The 15,380-nt window shown below is 49.1% G+C and overlaps 1 protein-coding gene across 1 annotated transcript; it reads right to left on the reverse strand.

Annotated features, from left to right (window-relative positions):
• Positions 1 to 387: 387 nt before the first annotated feature.
• Positions 388 to 8,411, reverse strand: LOC113929860 (orthopedia homeobox). The gene is made up of 3 exons (XM_027607070.1): positions 8,281 to 8,411; positions 6,577 to 6,986; positions 388 to 918 (listed from the first exon to the last, which is right to left on the reverse strand). Exons 1-3 carry the CDS (start codon positions 8,315 to 8,317, stop codon positions 388 to 390), a joined length of 978 nt encoding a protein of 325 aa, XP_027462871.1. The 5' UTR covers positions 8,318 to 8,411.
• Positions 8,412 to 15,380: the final 6,969 nt, after the last annotated feature.

The raw sequence follows: 15,380 nt of genomic DNA on the forward strand, positions 1-15,380 counted from the left end.
GAGGAGGGCGCGAGCACGCTACGTGCGAGCCGGGTGGCCGGGGGTAGCTGTAAAGGGTGCGGTGAGGCGCGGGAGAAGGGGGCCGGGGAAGATTAGGGGAGACCGGAAGAGGAGCTGAGCAGGAGGGGGCGAGGGGACCGGGGCCAGCGAAATCAGGCGGAGGGGAGGCCTCGCGCGCTGGGGCTTGGGGTGAGCCCGAGAGAGCGAACGAGAGAGGAGAGAACAAAACGAGAAGTGGCGGAGGCCGGGAGGGGATGGGGCAGGGCGCCGGGGCAGGGCGCGGGGGCAGGGGCCCGGGCAGGGAGCGGGGGCCCGGGCGCGCGCCGAAGGACCTCGGGGCGGCCCTGGGGGCGGCGCCGGGGGCGGAGCGGGCTGGGCGCGGCTGCATTAAGTGAAGCTCATGGAGACTGTGTGCTCTAGCGCCTTGCGGCGGAGGGAAGCGATGCTCGTGCCCCGCCACACGTCGCTGCTGTCCGGGGAGCTGCAGAGCTGGGGCGAGCCGGAGACGTTGCTGGGGCCGGGGAGGGAGGCGGGCACCATGCCGGGGAAGGCGGGCTGGTAAAGATGCGACTGCAGCCCCGCGCCGTTGGAGCCCGCCAGGCTGTTGGACAGGCCCATGGAGTTGGGCGGCGGCCCGGCCGCCAGGCTGCACTGGGACAGCGACTGCGCCATGGCTTGCTGCCTGCCCAGAGCCGGCGGCAGCGGTAGCTGTGACACGCCCGGCATGGCGGCCGCCGCCCAGCGGGTGTCGTTGGCGTGGAAAGAGCACAGGCTGTCGCCCATGGCGGCGGCGGCTGCGGCGGCGGCTGACGGAAACTGAGGCAGGCCTGGCGTGGGCAGCAGCGTGCCGGGCGCGCGGAACACGTTGGTGGTCTTCTTGCGCTTCTTCCACTTAGCGCGCCGGTTCTGGAACCAGACCTGGAGCGGGCGGGGCGGGAGACAGAGCGCTATTAGCAAGCGCGCCGGCCCGGAGGGGCGGAGGCTGGAGCCTGAGAAACCTGCGTCAGGCACTGCCCGGGGTGGAACAAGGGCCTTCGACCCAACGCGCCCCACGGCCAGCTAGAGACCGCGATTCTACGTCAGCTGGAGACAACCCTTGCGCCAACTTCCGGGGTCCTGCGTGGTAGTGCCCCGGAGCGTACACTCGGCGCAAACATACCAACCGCGTGCAGTGTTCACCACGCCCCTGCACGCTGGCACATTCTGTGCACAGCTTAGATGCACAAGTCCGCAGGCAGGCATGTGTCAAAATTGGACCCACAGGTGTACAAATGAAGATAAACATGTGTACCCATGTGGCTTAATAGCGTGCCTTATAACACTGATGGGGTATAGAATTTTCAGAAACGCTGGAAATTTGGAAATTGATGAAAGGTTGTGGATGACATAGCCAGTTTCAAAATCGAAAGACAAAGGAAAACCCCTGACGCCACGGATGACAGAGCGGAGAGGTTAATATAGTGATCCGTGTGGGAAAGCGAGCGGCACTGAGCCGCGGTGTTGTTTGGGTCGCCACCGTGACTTGTGATTCGTAGCGACTGGTGCTACTGCCACAAGTCTTCTTGCCTCATTCTCAAACCCCTCTAGGAGCCCCTTTTATCTGAGCTGTGCAGATACGCTGGAACCTGCTGCCAGAACCCTGAGCGCTGGGGCCTGCCAGTCTATTTTCAGGAACTTAACTGAGGACCCGAGACTACAAGACCTCCGATTCCTCAAGTCCCCTCCCCCACCCCGTTTCATCCGTTTCATCTATGAACTGAAAGCAAATTTTCTGACTACAGATTAAAGGTCAAGTTTAAAGCTCACACTAGCAATGAATCAAATTTAATTTTGCGTAGACCGAATAGCCACATATCTTTTTAAAGATGTGTTTGATAAAATATACTCCAAATAAAAATAAACCTATTCGTTCTTTATTCACAGTAACCCTGAATTTCTGAACTTACCAGACAAATTTGACTATTCATGTCATATTCACTACCACAGGGGAAGTAAAGTTTCTTCTGAAAGATGTCAAGTAAGCTGCCTGACCAACGTAGCCTCCTGTCTCGCTATATTCGAATTTGTTATTTAAAAATGATAATAATAATATGCAACATGCCTACTTGGCAGGCTTGCATTTTAACATCTAGTCAGTTGGAGGTTTACTGTGCACAAATATAAATGATGCGAGACACCGCTCAGGTACTGATGGGAGTTTCCTCTTAGCATTGGCAAACGCAATTTGACCATATTCATGACCAAAATGTTATTCATCCGTTAATCCAAGCTAATATTTAGTGTTTATTCTGCAAGATAAAGGATCCTGAGTATGGACGTACCTGACCCGTTGTCAGTGAGCCAGCTATTCACAGAGGCGTGTTACACCCGTGCAGGTGGAGACACTCTACGCTTAACAGTGTGAACGGCATTGCAATCTAGAATTATTGCCCGCCTTTGGGTCGGGCCTGGCACTGCTACCCTACTCGTGCCATATCCCACCCTATTATCTTTCTCTGGTTTCTGCCTCATTTGCCATGTTTCTGCCAACCCCAAGTTCCGGATGTATAAAGATGCCGGGTCCCTTACTTGCTAAAGCCCCTTGAGTTGGTGGCACGACGGATTAATGAGGCTGTGGGGCCCTTGATAGTAACTGGGATCAATGCCGCCGTCTACGAATTGAGCTGTTAAGTGGCCTCGAGTGGAGAGTAACCCGCAGGAGCCAAGGAAAGCACGGCGAGGAGACCTGCGGCCACAGGTCACTTTGCATTCCCCATCCAAGGCTGGAATGAGGGGAAGTGGGCTGGGTGAAGCCCTGGACAGGGAAGGTGTCTATATTCAAGTGGTCCCATCTCACATTCCACACCCGGATATATTTTGAAAGGTATCTATAAAGACTGGTTCCTAACATCCTGCAAAGTGTCAGTGAATCCCGAAATGTTTGAATGTTTGGAACGGGCAGTGGAGGAGGAGGGTGGCGGACATCTGTGGGGGAGTGGGAAGAGAAGCAGCAGAAAGAAAGAAGGGGGGCGGGATTGCCCCCTAGAATTTCAGTGGAAAACACACCTGCTAGAAAGGTTTCTGAACCTCAGGCACAGGTGGAAAAGAACAGCTGTTAAAGAACTAAATATTATAGGAATAATCGAAAAATCGTGCTCAATTATGTTTGAGGGTTAGTAGTCAAATGATGGCTACAAAATTTTTTATGTTTCATGGCTTACTGGCGTTGGGGAAAAATCTGCATGGGGTCTGAGCACCTCCGTTCCAAGCTATGATGCATATGTTTTTAAAATGTGAACGTTTCCACTTGAAAACTAGAGCATGACAGATTAAAATGCAAGCAAAACCTAAGGGAGATTTTGAGAATGCACAGATGACAACTCCAGAAAATATATTAACCGCAGCCAAGGGCCAACTTTGTACTCAGTCTGAAATGCAGCTCTTCTCAGAAAATGCTTAATACAACAGTGAGAATCTAATGGAGGTTGGAATTTAAAAATCCACTTTCATGATATCTGCTGTTACAGTAATATAGACATACTGTAAATGTATTTTAAAATATATAGCCCGTTTAATTCCCCAACTATAAATGGCTCAGAAATAGAGAAAGAGAGGGAGAAAGAGAGAATATTACTTTTTTCCCCCCTCGAAGCAAACGCTTTATGAAGATCTCATTGGAATCCAGCAAATGATTAATGTGAAGATTTGGGAGGAAATCTGGGGAGCTGTATTAAAGCCGAGATCTCAGGTTCATTTCGATCAGCCAGCCGTGAACTCTGGGCCGAATTCATTACACTTTAATAGTGCTGGGAGAGGAAGAAAATGCAATTTCTCATTCCATTAGAAAACTAGAAAATACTCTCAGCTTGTCCCCCTATTAAGATGTGGCAGGTGACAGGGCCATTCTGGGGGACACGGTCAATGGAATTACAGCACATTATTTTTGTTCATATAAAATATTGAAAGGCAAGCCTGACTGTGCAGAAGTTATTTCACTGATTTGGTTTTTATGTAAATAAAATATTGAAAGTTAATTAATCCGTGCTAGAGACTAATGATTATGCTTATTATATTGCATTTGATCGCATAATTTGCATGATTCTCGCATTGCTGCTTAATAAGCCATTCCAGGTTATAAATAATTCTGAAATTGGTTTCTAATAATGGCATGCTATAAAAGGAATGGTTTTATTACACTAGCCAGAAAAAGGGAGCAATATCAGACATGGAATTGGCCTCCATGTAAGTAGAGGTGCTTTAATAAATACTTAAAAGTATGATATATACCAGATATAGATAAAAACAAGTATGTTGGATCAGTTAGTCTAGAATTAAAAAGCATCTTTAAAAACATACAACTGTAATAAATTAAATGTTTAGATCATTTTTAATCAGTGCAGTGGCCCACATACTGAAAAGAATGTGTGGCAATCTGTTAACTATAAAGAAAACTATGAAGGACTCATCATATAAGAACATAAACCAATTACTATTTAATTTGAATTTGGTCAAGGAGCAATGGTACAGTGAATTGTGAAGTAAATACATTTTCCATAAATTATTTTTGCATTACATTACATAATGTTAATCATTCTGAAGTGTTAATTAAGAAGGTTATGTTGATCTGATTACTTTTTAAACTATGAAACATTATTTTTAAAAATATTGAAATTGCCATTCTATTAAATTGTTCCTATCAGCAGCCTCAAGCTATTATCTTTTGTTGAACATTATGCTTGAACAATTAAAGTAATTTGTCTTTTTCTTCTTGATTATTCTTTTGTGTACTTTTTGAAAATAACTTTCTATTACATAGTTTGTGTTTTATTTCATTTACAACTTTTTCTATTAAAAGAGTCACTGCCATTAACCTTTGGAAGACCTAATAAAGTTTAATAGACCTCATTTTCTTTTTTCATAAAGTCAGTTGTCCAATTATATTTTATTTGTGATTCTAAGTTCTATTTTAATTTAAGCTAATTACCACTATGTCTAGGTTAAGCAACAGCATTTTACTCTTTAAAACAAAAAATACTAGGTAGTATTTCTCTTGAGGGACAAAAAGCAAATTTATGAACTTTGAACCTACAAGATTTTAACAAGCCAGTATTATCGTTAGCAGTAATGGAAGTATTGAAATCGTATATTTCTGTTAAGGTTTGGACTCAACTTCAGATTTAAAAAGAGGAGGTAGGTAAAATTTTTTTTAAAGCATGAATAGTATATATCTGCACAATGCAATTAACACTCTGGGTATTTAATTTCAATGGCCCATGGTTCAGGGCTTCCAAAGTTCCCTAATTAAACCACCCAGACTTATACAGAGTTAAAATGTTAATCTATATTATACCTTGATTATTTCTGTATTACTCTGACCGCTTTAAGTCCCCAATGATGATATTCATTTGCTGACTAGAACAGAAGCCTATGCTATTTTTCCAGGTTAAACTGTCTTTAAAATGTCGCACAAAGACAGAAATATTCAACCCTGTGATTATGGACACCCTTGTCTCTTACTTCTTAGATCAAATGTAAAGGAACTGAGATCTTTAAACCTAATTTGTTAAAGCACCTAGAGCTACAGTTGACACCCAGCATGACGGAGAGAAAATACCACGACCGAAACAGGAGAGGAAGGTTTTCAGAACCCTGGATAGCTCAAGACTAACTGCGCGCCTTGGAATTTCACCTGCAGCACTTGTCCATAAAATACCTGATATATTGTTTTCATTCTTTTAAAAAGCGAAAAAAAATCTGAGATTCGCTGGGCTTATATTTCTATTCCCCAATTTTCGGAAAAGTTATAGGTGTGATTTTATAAGTTATATATAATTTACAACTTGGAGGGTGTTTGGACGAGAACAAGGGGTCAGTAATGATTTCGTCTACTACCTGTCAATCATTCCCGCCCTAAATGTCCTTTCTTCAGATAGGATATCTACAACGGAAAGCCTTCATCTCCCCTCCCCTGTTTCCTTAGGGGAAAACCAGGGCTCCCAGACTGTAGGGGATCTCTTCAGCCGCCCCCAGCGCACTGGGAGACCATCAAAATTTAAAACCCTTGCAAACATGAAAGCTAGGGGTATTTTGCCTGAGAGCGGCGGGAGGGAGATATAAAGCTACTCTGTGAACCCCAGGTGTGGATTTTTTGTTAAGGTGCCATTATGTCTTATTTTCCGCCTTTTCAAGTTTTCTGTATAATTGTTGCATTCCCCCATTTATCCAGACGCCTTCCACAAACTCATTAGGGGGTAATGAAATACTTGTCAATAACTCGAGCTGGAGTGGAGGTGCGCGCTCAGCTTAGCCGCCAGGGAGACGCAGAGGCTGGGAGGTGCGGAGGCCGGGAGATGCGGAGCTTCCCTTCTCAGTCAAGACGAATGAGACCACCTAACAGTCGAACAACGCCAGCTTCGCTTTTGAGGCATTTCTGTGGGAATGTGGCTATACTGGTGGGAGATGGGGGCCCTGCTTGTCCATGGAACTCACAGGCAGCCGCAGCGCAAGCCCAGGATCCCGGCAAGGAAAAGACCCCACTTTTGCCCAAATCCTCCCGCCCCTCCTCGTCTGCTGCCCCCGCGCCCAAGCCCGGCGTACCTGCACTCGCGACTCTGTCAGCCCGATACGCAGCGCCAGCTCCTCGCGCATAAAGATGTCGGGGTAGTGAGTCTTCGCGAAGCTCCTCTCCAACTCGTTGAGCTGCGCGGGCGTGAAGCGCGTCCGGTGGCGCTTCTGCTTCTGTTGGCCCTGCTGCTGGCCGGCTTGGCTGGGGTTCGGGCCGCCTTGGGGCCCCGGCTGTTTGTCCGGGTCCTTTGCGCTCACCGCCAGGGAGGCCGGCGTAGAGCCCACTGTAGTGATGTCCTCCCCGGGCAGCAACGTGGCTCCCTCGACTGGGTCGGAGTTGGGCGCTAGGTCCCCCGGATGGCCCCCAGGGTCGGAGCCCCCCACGCCCAGCCTACACTTCACCGCCTCCCGGTGGCCCAGAAGCTCGGCGGCATCTTTCATACCTGAGGAGGCAAGGGGATCGCGGTCACTACTTTCCTGGCGATGCCAGGAGGGACTGTCCTCACGGCGCGGTCCGCCTTCAGCCCCATCCTCGACTCCCTCTGCGCCCACGTTCGCCCTACGGGGGAGACTCCCGGGATGCTCAGCCGGGTTCCCCAGAATTTGGACGGCCAGGTTGGAAAACCATCTCCCGGCCCTTTCCCCTCTCTTGGCAGCCAGGCTCCCGTCGTACCCCGCACATGCTTTCGTATCTCCCGCAATGAAACACTCCCAGTCCCGGCAAAGAAACGTGCCTCCGAGTCCCTTCAGGAACCGTACCCCAGAAGCCCCAGGAACGCGAAAGCATATCCTCGGACCAGGGCGGGGTGGGGAGGGGGGAGAAAAGAAAGAAAGAAAATTAAGCGATTCCTTGGTTGCTGCCCCACCTGCGCTTAGGCAGCTTAGCGAACTCTATACCTCCGGCCCTCAGCCGATTCCCTCTCACTTTTGGAAGATGAGTAATTCTCTCCAAGCCTTCCTCCCTCTGAAATCAACCCAAATCAGCTCCGCCTCTCCCTCGAATCAGAGAAAGTGTTTGGAAAATGGAGTCACATCCATCACCAAAGACTCCCAAACCGGAAACCCAGAGCCCAGCAACCCAGACCGCCTTAAGGAAACTCAAGTAAACTCTATACGGAGAACAGTGAATCAAACTTTAGAGAATTCAACTTTTCTTTCCGGAGAAATAAAAGGCGCGTTCCTCTCAGACATTGGCAATGCCGAGTCCCTTGCAGGCGAGGATGCCTGTGGGGATGAATTTGGCTTTTCTCCTTTCTCAACACACTTAGAAAATCCGCCTCGATTGCAGCGGCTTCTCGTTTATGCCAGATTTTTACAAGTTCAACCATACTTAAATGAGGGGTAGAGAAGGAGGTAGTGGGGAGAGAGAAAGGAAAAAAGAGAAGAAAAAATCCCAAATCAAAGCAAACAGGAGGGGAAAAGAGAGAAAGAAAAACACCTAACAAATTATCTCAGGATAGATCGCCATTCAAAAAAAAATTAATAATAATAAGGGAGAGGGAGGAAGGGGGAAAAAATGAAAAACAAAAAGTAACATTTCCCTAGTCCTTTTTCGGATCTACATATTCCATAGATTTTTTTTTAAAGACGATGTTAAATCAAATTAAACTTTAATGCAGCACAATTACTTTTAAAGAAATTAGTCCATTTAGGGCGCATTAAGGTAAAATAAGGAACAAATTGACAATTTCCTGCCCCGGCTTCTCCTGGCTGCCCGGGCGAGAGGCGCGCACTCACCTAGCCTGGCGTCCAGGAGGTCGGCGTGAGACAGCATCGCGCACCGCTCCAGGGCGAAAGCTGTTCCCCCCCAAATTTTAGCGGCTTTAAGTTATTTAAAATAGATATAAGCTATAAGCTATACGATATAGATATATATAGATCACCTAAATGAAAGAAAATTCGGTTTGTGGTTAAAAAGGGGGCTTCTTGCATTATAATGTCCTTTAGAGAGACGGGGAGGTGCTTAACAGTTGAATGAACCCGTGAGCAGCTCGGCGAGGGGACCAATCAGGAGGGCAGCCTGCAAATGTCAGCGCCGGGAGAGTCCCCCACTCCGCCCGCCCGCCCGCGCCCGCCCGGAGGAGGCGGTGGCGGCAGCCCTGGCAGCTCCAGCCTCGAGCAGCCGCTAAAGCAGCGGAGGCCGCCTCGGCCTCGCCCCGGGCTTCGCAGCCCGGCCTCCGTTGGTTCTTCCACGCGATTTTCTCCAGTCACACCTTTCCTTTTCCTTGCCCCTCGTCCCTCCCAGGTGCAGCTCAGTCGCCGACGACTAGGATCTTCCCGGGCCCGAGGCAGTGCAAAAGACAGAGCAGGGCTTGACCCCCGCGTGACCCGAGAGTCGCTCCCGCCCGCGCGCTCTGGGCAACACTGACCTGCTGCGGGCTCGGGCCTGCCAATACGCAGCGCAACCAGGGCCCAGCGCGGCCTCTAGACTGCGCCTAGACTTCGCCGCCGCCTAGCAGGCCTGAGCCGAGGGTACAGATGCCCCGGCTGGGACCCCGGGCCTAAAGAGTACCACCCCCTCAGCAGGCCTAGAGAGGAAAAAAGAAGTCGACTCAGGGCCCGCAGTCAGCTTCAGGGTCCCGCGTAGAGTGTCGTTTCGCGCCCTCTGCACCCTTCCCGCCGGGCTCCCGATCCTCTGCCCGGCCCACCACGCTTGCATCCTGGCCCACATCCTGCTCTTTTGGTCAAAGTTTCTAAGTTCAGCTCGGTTCCCAATTCCACTTATGGCTGTAAATAAAGTTAAATGCTCTTTATTTTCTTCTTGAATATGTTAAACTACTTGAACAATTTAAAGTGCTTTGCACGAGTGAAGCGAACCATCTCTAATGTTCTGATTTTTCAGAGCCAGCCAACAACAAAGTTTAGATTAGTAATATATTTCTAACCAGAGTAATTTTCAAGATCATTAGGCATTTATGTAATTAGTGCCAAATCTATAAGCTTTTATTACGATTATTAGAGTAAAATCAGTATAAATTTGTACTAATTTACTACTGTTTAGACTTGGCTGTCAAGCCCAGAGGTTCTTATTGTAAATGATAACTGAGGAAATTAAGTGCAAAATTCTGTACCATTTCTGATCTGCTCCTAAACAATCCGTTTCAATTGTATTTGTAGCAGAACATAATGCCCTTTTAAAGTTATTTGACTTGTATTTTTATTTGCAACACAAGAAGAATGCCCTCTACCCAGGCACAATGAAAACTGATATTTACCACTCTCATCTTGATTAACATTGATTTTTAATTCGAGAGTGATGCAATTAAGATTATTCATTTAATGCAAATAAAGCTTCCACAAAAGGGTGGTCCTATGAAGTCTGTTTTAAATAATACCGAGCAAATGGCTTTTTTTGTTCGCCGTCCAATTGACTTACACAAAACATTGGAAATGCTGCCTGAGAGCAGATGCGAGAGGAATGGGTGTGTGTGTGTGTGTGTGTGTGTGTGTGTGTGTGTGTGTGTGTCCTTAGCTGTATGTGTGACAGGGACCGAACAAGGAGACAAAGGAGGCAGCAAGGCGAACTCTGGGGCAGTTTTGCTTCCTCCTCCTTCTCTCCTGCAGCCTGCTCCCCTCCTCCCATGCACACACACGTGCGCGCGCACACACATGCACACACGCGTGAATGCCGGGCATCAGCAACAACGGTTCCTCCCAAGCTGCGGAGACCGCTTCCCCGGAAGCTCTGAGACTGGCCGAGCTTCAGCCGCCGCCGCAACTATTGCCAGCACGGCCTGTGTGGGGCTGGGGCGCCGGGAACGCGGGCAGCAGCTCGGCGGAGCCCGGGTGGCAGCGGCACGCTCGGAAGCCACCAGGGTGTTCCGCAGACGCCCAATGTCCTTTCGAGAAAGGCTTGGTTGAAAGGAGCATACCTAACCTAAATCAAATACAGTCCCTCCTGTAAAACCTTCCCCTTCCCCAAACAAAACCCCAAGTCAGAAGCGACGGCGCCAGGCTCTCGCAGTGAGAGGCCAGACGGCTGCCTAGGGCGGGGCGGCGTGCGCCCTGGACGTGGCTCCCAAGTGCGCACCTGGCTGCACGTTCCCGGGGATTCGCAGGGGGTTGTGTCCACCTGGGAGGGACTTGCAGGGGGTCCAAGACCGGAACGCAGGGGCAGAGGTGGGCAGAAGTGTCAGAGCAAGAGAGAGGGGGCCTGGGAGCTGACCCTGCTCCTCCAAACAGGCAAGTCCGTGGAGGCCCGTTTTGCCTTGGCCGTGCACCGCGTCTGGAGGGAGGGAGGAGAGGCCGCGACGTGGGGAGAGAAGAAGGGCGCGGGGCCCCGAGTCCACTCTCGTGTGCACACAGACGCTCTTGTCCTCCTCCCACAGCCGCTCCCAGAACAGCCGCAGGCCATGCAGCGTCCTCCCACACGCACTCGCTCGTCTATTCTGTTTTGTTGTATCCTTCAGGTCGATAAATAAATGTGTAATAGTTAATGTGAAGACACATCAAAGTAATAACAATGGGACGAAATCAAAGCATTATCCATCTCTGTTAGTAACCACTGAATAACAATGTTGCGGCGTGACTGATAGCCCGCTTCATTTTATGACTTTTCTATTGGTCTTGATTTTTATAGCAGTATAAACAAACTAAATCATTTCTTCCAAGACTTCAGAGCATAAGCATCTTGGGGGGGGTGGATAAAAGAAAGGAAAAAAAAAAAAGAAAGAAAGGGAAATCTGAGAGTGGGAGGGGTGACGGGGGTGGTGTGGGGGCGTCGAGGTGGGGAGCGTGCAAGCTGGAGCTCGGGCCGGATGTCAGGAGCCGGCTGCCAGCAGGCGTGGCGAGGAAAATGACAATCGTCTGGATGTAAAATGCTCGTCCCCGCGCCCGGTTCCCTCTCGGCAGCTCGTTCTGGCCAATGTCTGAATCCACCTGGGCAGCGCCTGAGATGTATTTACCAGTTTTATTCCCCGTCATCTTCCCACGTTCCTGGGGCAGCCGGGAAAGTGCCGGTCAGGCCCATTGCTATTGATAATTTAAGGCATTTCCCACATGATCATGGGAACTGAAGTCCCTAACAAGGCAAGGCTTTAGCGCAATGGCCCCCAAATCTTCGGAATGACAAGAATGCCTTCAGAAATCACTTCAAAGCAAAGTAAAAGGATTTTCTATGACGGATCCAGTGATTTTTCCTCAATAAATAGGTTTTAGATTGTTACACACACGTAGAAGTGGAACAAAGGGAACTACCAGAAAATATATTGGTTGCCCCTAATAAAATTTATTTAGACAGTTTACTTCTCATAAAAAATAGAGATTGAATTTTGTACAAGAGCCTGCCAAGGGGCGATGCACAGGGAAATCATTTTTTTTTTCTTTCTCCTCTTTTCCCCTTCTCCTCTTTAACGAAGCACAAAGAGCATTTAAAGGCCAGGGAACCCGCTCCTGCTCCCGACCAGCCGAGCGTCCAGACCGAGCCTGAGAACTTTGCAGTTTTGAGAGAATGGGCTTTCTGGGATATATTTATGTATATTAAATCAAAACCTTGATGGCTGATTATGTAAACTACAAGCACAGCGACTACCAAATGGTGTCTCTCCTCCTGCTTTGCCATCCTGGTCCAGAGAAAGATTTAGAAATACAGTATAGTCGGATGGGGAGGTGACTGGGGTGGGAGATCCTGGCAGCAAGTGCCCTAATGATGGATTTATGCTAATTAGGTTTGTAATTCTGATTTTCTCTCTAATTGTATTTCTGTGCTCATTGTGAATCTTTTGTAGAGACAGACAGAAAGCATAAAAATTTATAGTAGGTGCTCCTGAAGAATTGGGTCGCGTGCCCAGCTTCCTGATTGTTTATTCCACTTACAGAAACCTCGGGTGTTTATTAAATGTAACTTTCGGCTGCTTGGGTTGTTTGTAAACTGCTCTCTTTTCTTTGCAGACAGTGGGCTGAAATATGGCGCGTTATTATTCACATTCCTGCTATTAAATGCTGAATTGTAACATTGTTCCCTTTAATGAGGAGCGCCTCCCTCAATAATTAACGATCTCACATTTTCCTATTTTCTTGCCTGATGAAAAGAATCAATTTTAATTCGTGGTAAATTACAGCCATGCTTTTGGGTATTATTTGCTTACAGAAAACAAATCAAGTGACTTGAACAATCCTGTTTACTTTTCCAGCTAAGCAATAACCCAAACGCAGTGGCAAATCAGTTCGCGTTCCTCAGGCCTACCTTAGAACTTCAAAAAGAATAAAGGGTGGGGGGCAAATACTCGAGAAAAAAAGAAACAGAAAGCTCTCAAGTCCACTGTGTCTGAAACAAAGGTGACCACTTTCTCCTATATCTTACCCCAGGTGCCAGAATGGAAGCTCCCCCAGCCCCAAATCTCATCGCCCCGCCCCCGTCGGGGACAGGGGTCAGTGGTCCACATCGGGCCACGCTAGAGTTTGGGACTGCTTGATGCATGGCTCGTTTGAAGGGACTCGATTTGAGGGTGGATGAGTAGAAGGAAGGAGATCTGGGAGGGCAGCCAAGTCTCTGGGAAAGGGTGACAGGCACTTCCACACTTCCCTGCATAAAAGAACTCTCTTGAGGTTCCCCGCAAAAGAGACCACAGCCAAAGAGGCTTTGTCTGAGTCCTCCTGCCTGGCCACTGCGAAAGCCCCCTCGGCTCGCCTTCCGGCGGGGGCTCTCGGGCGCAAAGTGAGCGCCTCTAACCCCTAGCCAACCTGGCCTGGGGCCAGCGCCAAACTTGCCTGCTCCAGCTCTCCCTAGGCCGGGAGCGCGGAGACTCTGGGCAGCTCTCAGCCAGGGTTGTCCCTTGGATGTCGCTGCAGGAGCCCAGGTCCGCAAAAACTCTTTGCAAACAGGACCCGGGCTCCCCAGCCTGTGAACTAAAAGCCAAGGCCCCACACTCCAGGCTTCTTTTTTTTTAAGCGCTGGGAGCGGGGGCTGCGTGTTCGTGATGCGTGTACTTCTGCGAGCGCTTGTGTGAGCAGCGTGTGTCCACTGCCTGCTCACCCGAACCTCGGGCATATGCCGGGAGCGACGGAGCAGCGGAAAACTCGCCCGGAAAGGGTCTGGTTTCCTACCCTTCCTGGAAGCCTGTGGCGATACAGGAGCACCACATAATATTTTTTTTCTCCTGCAATGAACAGTTTCCCATACATTCGAGTTTGCAAACTATAACCATGAAGCCCACCTGCGTGACTCTTCGTGGGCGCTGGGGCCTGTGCCTTGCTTTTTTTTCCCCCCCATCCTTGCCTTCTGACAATTAACATCAGCAGCCCTCAACGCAGAAAGCTCTACACAAAACAATGACGGATCAGAACCTGCCCCCTGATTCCGTATCTCCTCCTTTTTTGCCTTTAGCCCTGTAATTTTAATGGCCCCAATTAGCCACACGGAATACAATAAGCGACATAGAGATTTTATTTGTATGTGTTAAGTTCGCTGCTTTTCTGATTTCTATTTACTCAGGATAAATAATCATGTATCAGTTATTCAGTTAGGTGACAAGGCTAGTAATTGGAATAAAAAGAAAAACATCTCATCCTTATCTCTTTCTATAACTAGATATAGCGCTAATAAGACTGCATCAATCTTATCTAGCAAATAAATAAAATAGACAAACAAACAAATTCGCCTCCAACAAGTTAATGCGGTGTATCTGAGTGGAAAGTAGATATTTTCACGCATTCTGGAGATGAGGAGTGACTTTTAATAAAATCACAAGAAAAACAAATGTAATTCTGTAAGCCATTTCTTGGAGCCGCCGGCGTCCGCCCCTCCCCCCTCGCTCCCGGCCGGGCTTCCCGGTCCCAACCTTTCCCTTTTCCTTTTCCTATGCAGTTAGTCCCAGCTTACGACTGACACCGGGCTAGGTTTCTCCGGCTACTTTACACTTTGGGGGTGGAGTAGGGGACGGAGATATAATTCTAAAGGTAATGAGCCTTCCTCAAATAGAATTTTCTCTTTCCCTGTCTTTTCCTTCTTTCGTTATCATTCTGCCTTCGCTCTTCCTTTTTCCTCTTTCCTCACTCCTTTTTTTCTCTTCCCTTTATTCTCTCTTCCTCCTTTCTGTTTTCTGCCTTTTCATCTCACTTCCTCTCATTCTCTTTCCGCTCTCTCTCTTTGCCTCCGTCCTTCGTGCCCTCTTTATTTCCTTTTTCTCCCCATTTCTCTTTCTTTCTCCCCTTTTCTCTATTCTCCTTCCTCTCTGCTTTCTTCTCCCTTCCTCCCACCCTTTCTTTTCTCTCTACACCCCTTCCCTTGTCCCCTCCCCGCAGCCCAAGTCCGGCTAATTCCAGGCGTCTATATTCACTCAATTAGAGAAATCTACAGAGAAGATCGATCTTCCATCTGCAGACATGCCAGCTTAACAAATTAGATTCTTGTTTCGTGCAGGTGATTTGGTGACAGTTGGGGAATTAGAAGTAATAAGTTGTTGTGTTTGAGCCCAGGCCCCCGCCCCCCGCCCGCGCCCCTCCCCGCCCGCAGGCCCCCAGGCCGCGCCCGCCGCCCGGGCACCCCCTACCGCCCCCCAACTCAGCCGGCCCTCGCCCGCCGCCGCCGCCGCCGCATCCCCCGCCGTAATTAGTGCTGCTGCCCTCCATGTGGGCTCGATTAAACCGTGATTTAGCCGAAAGAAATATAATTATGGCTGCAAATAAAATAATCAGCATTGAAGAGCGATTTCCTTAATGAGATGGAGCGGTTGCACGTCACGGAGTAAAGGGGTCTCATTAAGAGGTGGTAATGAGGCTTGGGTGGATGGTGCAGTTACAAAATAGCCTAACTCCTCTGCAAGCCCGGCCCGCCCGCCCGAAGTGGCCGCCGCCGAGCCTTCACGCCGTCGCGCCGTCCCGCCGGTCCCCGAGGGGCG

The sequence above is a fragment of the Zalophus californianus genome, chromosome 5, assembly GCF_009762305.2.
Source record: "Zalophus californianus isolate mZalCal1 chromosome 5, mZalCal1.pri.v2, whole genome shotgun sequence".
In the NCBI taxonomy this organism is placed as follows: Eukaryota; Metazoa; Chordata; class Mammalia; order Carnivora; family Otariidae; genus Zalophus; species Zalophus californianus.